This window comes from Sinocyclocheilus anshuiensis, unplaced genomic scaffold (genome assembly GCF_001515605.1).
Source record: "Sinocyclocheilus anshuiensis isolate Anshui unplaced genomic scaffold, SAMN03320099.WGS_v1.1 scaffold1719, whole genome shotgun sequence".
In the NCBI taxonomy this organism is placed as follows: domain Eukaryota; kingdom Metazoa; phylum Chordata; class Actinopteri; order Cypriniformes; family Cyprinidae; genus Sinocyclocheilus; species Sinocyclocheilus anshuiensis.
Window position 1 is genome coordinate 838,385 of NW_015551147.1, and position 9,624 is coordinate 848,008.

General features: G+C 37.6%; 1 protein-coding gene across 6 annotated transcripts in view; it reads left to right on the forward strand.

The window, feature by feature from the left end:
* ank3a (ankyrin 3a) overlaps positions 1-9,624 on the forward strand; it is a 113,624-nt gene that overhangs the window by 46,948 nt on the left and 57,052 nt on the right. For all 6 annotated transcript variants that reach the window (XM_016453476.1, XM_016453477.1, XM_016453478.1 and 3 more), the window contains exons 9-21: positions 343-441; positions 1,992-2,090; positions 2,406-2,603; positions 3,046-3,144; positions 3,325-3,423; positions 4,177-4,275; positions 4,428-4,625; positions 5,386-5,484; positions 7,128-7,226; positions 8,330-8,527; positions 8,622-8,720; positions 8,827-8,925; positions 9,019-9,117. In XM_016453476.1, the coding sequence (XP_016308962.1) occupies positions 343-441; positions 1,992-2,090; positions 2,406-2,603; positions 3,046-3,144; positions 3,325-3,423; positions 4,177-4,275; positions 4,428-4,625; positions 5,386-5,484; positions 7,128-7,226; positions 8,330-8,527; positions 8,622-8,720; positions 8,827-8,925; positions 9,019-9,117 (1,584 nt within the window). The remainder of the gene's footprint in view (positions 1-342; positions 442-1,991; positions 2,091-2,405; positions 2,604-3,045; positions 3,145-3,324; positions 3,424-4,176; positions 4,276-4,427; positions 4,626-5,385; positions 5,485-7,127; positions 7,227-8,329; positions 8,528-8,621; positions 8,721-8,826; positions 8,926-9,018; positions 9,118-9,624) is intronic.

Genomic DNA, 9,624 nt, shown 5'->3' on the forward strand with positions numbered 1-9,624 from the left:
GTCCCCACAAGGATAGCTGACCAGACTGTGTGTGTGTGTGTGTGTGTGTGTTTGTGTGTGTGTACATCTGCCAAATGCCCTCTGGGCTGAACTCTCTAAACTGTCATATGGCCGGCTCAGTCCAAACAACCTCATGTATGAATCTGTTGCAGCCTGAGGGTCACATGAACATGGTCGCAATGCATCTAATATGCCATTCAGAATATTTTGTATTCTTTCACAGAAATATATTATTGTTATTTCATATGTAGTTATTTTGATTTAATGTCTGTGGAGTGTGATTGTAACTATCTATCTTGTCTTTGCGGTGTGTCCTATGGTGTTTGTGTGGGTTGCATACAGAATGACATCACTCCACTGCATGTGGCAGCTAAGAGAGGAAATGGAAACATGGTTAAGTTGCTGCTGGACCGTGGAGCAAAAATTGATGCCAAGACCAAGGTAACACACACACACACACACACACACACACACACACACACACACACACATACACATGACTCCTAGATTCCAGCACATTTTTTCAGCCCCTTATAAAAGCATCATCCGTTTGTTTCTGAACAGGTTCTTTCTCTTCATGTGAAAATGTTCCTACATGCAACCAAGAAACACAAAGTTTGTACAGCTGTGCCAAATTCATTCAGAACATTACACATACATTTGTTTAACACAAAATATATTTAACAAAAAACAAAAAAGTGCTGACTAATAAGCATGTTTCTGTTCATAAATAACACCATTGCTGGGTATTCTGGGAAACCAAGACCAAGGTAACACACACACACACACACACACACACACACACAAACACACACAAATGTATGCTATACTACAAATTACCACAAATTACACTACCATTTAAATGTGTTGGGTCATTAAGTTTTTTTTAAATGTTTTTCAAAGAATGTTGCATGAATTTGATAAAGAAATTAACAATAAAAACAGTAATATTGCAAAATATTTAAAATAACGGTTTTCTGTTTTAATATATATTTCATACAGTGCATGTAATTTATATCTGATGGCAAAGCTGAATGTTCATTACTACAGTCTTCAGTGTCACATGACCCTTCAGATATTATTCAGATATGCTGTTTTGGAGCTCAAGAAACATTGCTTAATATGGTCAATGTTAATATTTTTGTGGAAGCTTTTTTTTTTTCAGGTTTCTTTGATTTTTCTTTTGAAATAAAAAAAAAACAGCATTTATTTGAAATAGAAATCTTTTTAACATTATAAATGTATTTATTGTCACGTCAACGAAACTAATTTCTGTCAATGTAATGCATCTATTTTGAATAAAAGTATTAATTTCTTTCAAAGATCCCCAAAAATCAAATCTTACTGACCACAAACTTTTAAATGCGCAACTATGGAAATGGACATATAAAATATTCTATTAGTATATGAATAACAAGATGAGACTTTTGCCTAAATGAATCTGTGATTCAGCAAGCTTCACCTTAAGGAAAATGTCAGGAAGCTTCTTAGGACGTTCCTGCAGTTATATATAGTAGCTCACCCTTTGACCTTTGACCTCAGTGATATCACAGATGAGCCCAAGAGAACATTATGCACCTTGTAAATACTGTATGTCAACATTAGCTTAGAATTCCTGTAAGGGCACACAATACAATTTGGTGACTAAAACTGTCAAAATAAAATAAAATAAAATGAATATCAATAAATCGATAAATATATTTCAATAAATAAATAAATCTTCAGTGTAGGTGCATTAGTGAAGGTAACTATCAGGCAAGATCCAAAGAAGTATTAACTGCAATACTTTATACTGCCTAAAGTTGAATAGCTTTGTAAGAAATATCAAGCAAGTCAGCATATAGTATCAGTGGAGCATCTGGAGGTGCTGAGGTTTGTCTGTGGTATCAGCTGTTCTTAAGAGTATGATCTCAGAGGGTATGTTTTTAATATTATGTAACATTTTATCTTTGTGTTTGCCTGGGTGTGTGTGTTTGTGTGTGTACGTAAAGGATGGTTTAGCCCCTCTGCATTGTGGCGCACGCAGTGGACATGAGCAGGTTGTTGAGATGCTGCTGGACAGGGGAGCTCCCATCTTGTCCAAAACGAAAGTAAGACCTCTGCTTCTCTGACCCCAAGAATTACTTTGCCTCTATGTGTGTGTGTGTGGGTATATTTGATTGCTGATTTACCCATTCTTTCTGCACATGCCTGAGACTGCCCTCATGTGGCCATTATTTCTACAGAAGCAACATGTTTATCAGGCCCTCTTTGCTATCAGATTTTCTCCTGACTGCAGGAATCTGATATTTCACCATAGATTGTGGTTTTAGGTGCCAAAGCATATACATTGGTTTTATAGATTTTTTTTATCTATTAGCATTATTCTTGTTAAATGTCCATTGCTATTTTTTGGTTTGCTATAGAACGGTCTGTCTCCGCTGCACATGGCGACCCAAGGGGATCACCTGAACTGTGTCCAGCTGCTCCTTCAGCACAATGCTCCCGTGGATGATGTCACCAACGATTACCTGACGGCACTGCACGTGGCCGCTCACTGCGGACATTACAAAGTGGCCAAAGTCATCGTGGATAAGAAGGCCAACCCTAACGCTAAAGCCCTGGTGAGAGCAGAGAGAAAAAGAGAGCCATACACATTCAAATTTAGAAGATAGCCTCTCGCTGTTTCCTTTCTCTCTGCGTTTCTTTCTTGGAGTGACTGGGTTCATTTTCCTGTGTTAACAGATGCAGCTGTATGAATGTGAATCTCTCGCTTCACAATGTGTGAGACAAAAACACAGTTGTGGCAGGGAGGGTGACACAATGTGAGCATGTTGCCATAGTAATACTCAGACATGCTTATGACAGTTTAAAAATAAACCTGAACCTTAGAAATAGCTTGATTGGAGTTTAAAACTGATAAAATGAACAGCAGCACACAGCTTTATTACAGAATACAGTGGGTTCGTTCAACCAGTGGAAGGTTTTTGTGGTTCCCCACTTTTGGTAAAGGTGGGTGTGGTGGCATCTCAGTCAAGCAGAGCATGTTTGTGTCTACATCAACAGAACGGTTTCACACCTCTTCATATTGCCTGTAAGAAGAACCGAATGAAGGTGATGGAACTGCTGCTGAAACACGGGGCATCACTGCAGGCAGTCACTGAGGTATGAGAGAAATATGAGGATTGGATGTTTATTAATAACTTATGTGACATGATATTGTACCGGAAAAGCACTAAAAATGAGTGTAATGTTCACAGTTTTAGTGTATATGCTTGGAAAACATAGCACAAGCAGTTTTATATATGTTTCAATGTTTGTTTGTGTTTTGTTTGGATGTTTTAGTCGGGATTGACGCCCATCCATGTTGCTGCATTTATGGGTCATGAGAACATAGTGAAACAGCTCACTCATCATGGAGCCTCACCCAACACCACCAACGTGGTACGTTTCCTCTTTAAGTACAGTGTCGCTCACAGATACAGTATTTGTACTGCAAGTCTTTCTGTGAAACTTAACTTTTACTTTTGTAAATGCAGTTCTATCATTATAAACATTCTATTAGACATGGAATATCTTCATTTGTTAATACAGTATATGGCTTTGTGCAACTTAAGCTAAATGAACAAAATTGAAATGAAATAGAATGATATATTATGTAAAACATAAACAACATACAAAAATAAACTAATATTTTAAGTGACTGGTTGGACATATTTTTGTTTGATTAATTTTGTCAAACATGATAAAACAACAAATTATGAATGTTGAATGAGAGAAACCTTTGAACTTGGCCCTGCGAAGACTCAAATGATTTCACTTCCTCTTCCCCATGTCATTCAGAATAACTGTTCTTTATCATTTTGAGTTGGATATTTTAAATTATATTGCTTTAATAAAATGTTTTTTTCTTAAGTGTGATTGTAGTTTGAATGAGAAAATCAATACAAAATTTACTTGTGGGAAAGTTTTGGTTAAAATGTATTAAATAAAATTTTATTATTTTCTTTATATTAAATATAATTTATGATGGCTATACTGGAATTATGAATAATAAAATTAATATCCTTCTTTGATTTTTTTCATTCAAAATATTCCATCACAATATTATTATGTAATAATGAGTTTAAAATTCATTTTGAATTAATATATTAAAACTTGCAACTCACAAGCACTTCATCAAATATTTTGTTGTAGAGAGGTGAAACAGCATTGCACATGGCAGCAAGAGCCGGCCAGGCTGATGTTGTCAGATACCTGCTACAGAATGGTGCTAAAGTGGACATCAAAGCCAAGGTGTGACACATACCTTAGCTCAAATTTGAATAAACCACTGTCCACATCCCATCACACACATGATTAGAACATGACAGATGAGCTTTTCAGTTTTGCCTACCATTGCTCTGTCTCTCTCTTTCACTCTCTATTTCCATAATGACAATTTCTAGGATGAGCAAACAGCCCTGCATATTGCTAGCCGCCTGGGAAAATTGGAGATTGTGCAGCAGCTGCTGCAGAAGGGGGCGTTACCCAATGCTGCCACCACCTCTGGCTACACCCCTCTCCACCTCGCCGCCCGTGAGGGTCATCAGGAGATAGCAGCACTCCTGCTGGAGCAGGGAACATCCCTCTCTGCAGCAACTAAGGTGTGTACTGCGTAATCACTTACAGTGGGTGCAAACGTCTGAGACCACATTGAACATTTGGAATTTAAATGTGGATATTAGTAAAGTTTTAGGACTTTGAAAAAGTAAACAAATAAAAGTCATCATGTAAAATTATAGAAACATACATCACCGTTTGGTGTCACTACAAGTTTTTTGGTAAGAAATGGATACTTTTATTTAGTGAGTATGCATTAAATTGAACAAAAGTAACACTAAAGACATTTATAATTTTACAAAAGATTTCGGTTTAAAATAAATGACTTTCTATTTATCATATACTCCTGATTTTTTTTTTATCAGGTTTTACACAAAAATATTTAGCAGCACAACTGTTTTCAGCATTGATAATAATAAGAAATGTTTCTTGAGTACCAAGTCAGAATATTATAATGATTTCTGAAGGATCATGTGACACTAAAGACTGGCTGCTGAAAATTCAGCTTTGCCATCACAGGAATAAATTACAGTGCAAAATATATTAAAATAGAAAACAGTTATTTTAAATAGTAATACTATTTCACAATATTACTGTTTTTACTGTATTTTTGATTAAACAAATAAAGAGACAAAGTGAACATTAGAGACTTCTGTCAAAAACATTTTCTGGACTCCACTATATGTGGTTTGTGTGCATAGTGCTTTATTCTCCTTATTCTGTCATAATGAAAATAGCATAAATATGCATCTTTTCATTTTTTTGTTCTCTCTCCTTCTTTCATTACCACATATACATCCACAGAAAGGATTCACTCCCCTGCACGTGGCTGCAAAGTATGGGCAGTTGGAAGTAGCCAATCTTCTGCTGCAGAAGAAAGCTGTGCCGGATGCAGCAGGAAAGGTTGGTGAACAAATGCAAACATTATGCACACAATAACATGCACAAGCACATCTAAAAATATGCCCATTTATGCATGGTGGTTTACATTTCTTTACATAACACAGCTTGGTCCTGTCCCAAAATTTGATGTGGACTTGTGGTTGTTCGTGTGGTGTCCCATTTGTCATTATGATTCAAAAGTCAGAAAAAAAAAAAAAATAGGACATTGGTAAAACATTTACTATAATGTAATGAAATACTTGTGTCTACTTACAAAAAATGGTCAGAGAACATTATTTTATATATAACAGCTATTTTTGAATGGCCTTCAATGAAGAAACCTGATTTTATAGCCAGATGGTGTAGTTACAACATCGACCAGCAGGGGCTAACTGGGCCAAGCTAACCAGCCAAACCATGACGCCTTTAGACCACAAGGGCCAAGGGCGTCATTTGGGACAGGGCCTTCATTTGTCTTCATCTGTTCATCTGTGTCAACCTTACCTCAAATGGTTTCTCCTCACTATTCTTGCACTACAAAGTATGACTGTCATAATAACTAGCTTTATTGAGAGATATTTACAGAGCTGACAAATTTTGCTGATTTTCCTGTGTCATTAAGTCAGCTGTGTTGTCATAAGGTCTGGTTTCCTTAACATAGATTATGCTTTTTAATAAGTACAACAGTGCAGATGTGAGAATACAACACAGAAGCTTAAAGGAGTAGGTTACCCCAAAATAATTTTTTTTCTGAAAATGTACATACCCTCAGACCTTTTGGCAAAAGATTTCGAGAAATTTAGCATTAGATCACTTGCTCCCCAGTGGATCCTCTGCAGTGAATGGGTGCCGTCAGAATTAGAGTCCAAACAACTGATAAATACATCATAATAATCTATCATTAATCCACACGACTACAGTCCATCAGTTAATGCCTTGTGAAGTGAAGAGCTTCATGATTGTAAGAAACAAATCCATCAAGGCATCTTTTAACTTACATTTTTTGCTTAAGGTTAAAATATGAGTTATTATGGATTATAGACTCATATTTTGTCCAGAAGCAAGGGTCTAAAGTTAAAATGTTTTAATGATGGATTTGTTACTTACAAACACGCAGCTTTTTTACTTAACAAGACATTAATTGATGGACTGGAGTTGTGTGGATTATTGTGATGTTTTTATCAGCTATTTGGACTCTCATTCTGACGGCACCCATTCACTGCAGAGGATCCATTGGTGAGCAAGTGATGATTAATGCTAAAAAACACATCTACATCTTGGATGATCTGAGAGTAAATTTTCATAAAATTCATTTTTGGGTGAACTATTCCTTTTAATCTGTGTTAAGGAAAGACACACTCATCCCGTGAAAGTGTTTTTTCATGTCATACTATGTGTGAACTAGTGAACTGCTAGCTTAGTGTGGTTTGCTGGGATTTCTTCCCTCTAACTTTAACATGGTGTGTTTGTGTGTATGTGTGCGTGCGTGTGTGTGTACACCTACCATGTGCACACTCATGTACTGTATGTGCTGACATACATGCATGCGTCCTGTGTTTTTGTGTATGTGTGTGTGCATGCTGGTGTTTGTGATCGTGCTGGGGTCTGCGTGTGTGTGTGTGTGTGTGTGTGTGATCGTGCTTGGGTCTGTGTGGATATTATAGACTGGGGTAACACCGCTGCATGTGGCTGCTCACTATGATAATCAGAGAGTGGCTCTGTTACTGCTGGACCAGGGAGCATCTCCTCATTCTGCTGCAAAGGTACACACACACACTCTCCAACCCATCGAGGCTGGGTTGCTGGATTAACCCTTTCATGCTGTTTGCCATTGAAATCTAGTGTAGCTATTATTGACCTTACACAATCACATCTCAAGCGTCACAATGTGCTGTTTGTGACTTTGTTGCCATGTACAAATCACATCTGTGGAGGAAGTCTTAGGCTGAAAAGTTGATGTTAAATTGCAGGAAATCTGATAAATCTGATAAGAAAATTAAACTAAATTAACTAAAATTGACACACAACAGCACATAAGAGTTGTTAAACAGGCTGTATTCTAACAATGAGCTCTGCAAAAATCATTTTTTAATCATTTTTATTTTGTGGTCCAGTAAACAATGAATAAAAACATGAAAATTTTACCTGAGAAACATCATTTTTAAAGAATATGTCTTGTATAAAGTATGTTTTTCTTACCCTATTTTCAAATAGTTTTGTTCTTATTTTAAGCAAATCTCACTTAATTTTGTTTGGAGTTCGTAAATGGCCATGTTAATGGGAAAAAATGTGATTGGGGGAAAAAAAAATATTTCAATGCTTTTGCATTTGCTCGCAAAAGTTTTCTGGGGTTTCTTTTATTAGTTTTTTTCCCGATGATTTTGCCTTTTATTTAGATAGGCCAGTGTACAGCAAATACAAAACACTGAAGTACAATTTTTCCTGCAATCTCATATTTTTTCCATCATCATGTCCTGTTAGCGACTGCATGTTTGATTAATGTTAAAAAAATTCTCAGGTAAATTGATCTTGTTTTAGCATTTTTAGATGTTTTTATAGAAAACAAGACAAAAAGATGGATTAAGTATATGATTTTTTGCAATTCCAAAATTCATGGCTTGCATTTTCCCAGAGTTATCTAGAGTATCTAGACTGATATTAAAGTAGTCATCATGGTAACAGGCTAGGAATTTGAGGGGAGTGAAGTGCTTGGTTGCTTCTTACAGTCTCTGTTTTGCTAAATTTGAGAAATCCTGATTGGTTTGTGTACTCAAGAAAAGTACTATGAAAAAAAGAAGAAAATATTGCATGCCTGCATAGTATTTCTGTTTTAAAAATAGAAATGTTTCTCTCTCATTCTCTCTAGAATGGCTACACACCTCTTCATATCGCAGCTAAGAAGAATCAGTTGGAGATTGGGACAACATTGCTGGAATATGGGGCGGAGTGTAACACAGTGACCCGTCAGGGCATCAGCCCCCTCCACCTCGCTGCACAGGAGGGCAGTGTGGACCTCGTGTCCCTGCTGCTCACCAAACAGGCTAATGTTAATATGGGCAATAAGGTAAACATACTTACACATGCATATTACACATACACACAGCACACAGTTGAGAATAAGTATTAGTTTGACTCACAGTGTGTGTTTGTTAAAACAGAACGGTCTCACGCCGCTGCACCTGGCTGCACAGGATGACAGGTCAGGCGTTGTTGAAGTGCTGTTGAACCAAGGAGCAGAAATTGATGCCCAAACCAAGGTCAGGGTTCAGGTTTTGTGGCGTTTCCATAGATTACAGGTTAATTGTGGACTGTACTGCGTGTCTGTATCAGTGTCTGATATTCTTTGTCATATTCTCCTAACAGAGTGATTACACTCCGTTGCATGTGGCTTGCCACTATGGCAACATGAAGATGGCCAACTTCCTGTTAGAGAATCAGGCCAAGCCTAATGCTAAAACAAAGGTGAGTCTGTTTGTAGCTTGTCAAAAGATATTTAGAGATATTATCTTGTTTTGCACGTAAACTGACTCTCTTTCTCTACCGTTCTGTGCATAGAACGGTTATACACCTCTACACCAAGCAGCGCAGCAAGGCCACACCCACATCATTAATATGCTGCTTCAGTATGGAGCTTCGCCCAATGAGCTCACAGTGGTGAGTACTGAGGCATGCTGGGAATATCTGCTTCACTCAGCAAGCTGTTAACCTTGGTCAGCAGTGTACTGTAGCCAGGGCTGGATTGGTAATGGGGCATATCGGGCATTTTCCCGGTGGGCCGACGCACTTAAGGGGCCGACAGAATGTTTTTTTGTCGAAAACCATCACGCAGGGACAGCGAGCAGCCAGTGGCCCATTGGTTTGTCTCCTGTATTGACAGCGTAAACATCCAATCACAATGCGCTATAGACAGAGCGATGAAGTATTTTGCTCCACCTATATAAAGATCGCATCACCCCAACTTCTTCCTCGTCGGCTTTTCCCACGTTTGGAAATTCTAATGGGTGGGGGGTGGCAGGGGGCAAGGTCGTGGTTAGAACGCTTGGTTGAGTGCATCAGACAAGACGACGACGTAGAAGTGCTGCTGCAGCCTCAAGTTTTCGCAAGTTATTACACATGCACCTGAATAATTATGTATGTAAATATGTATGTTACAATTATGAA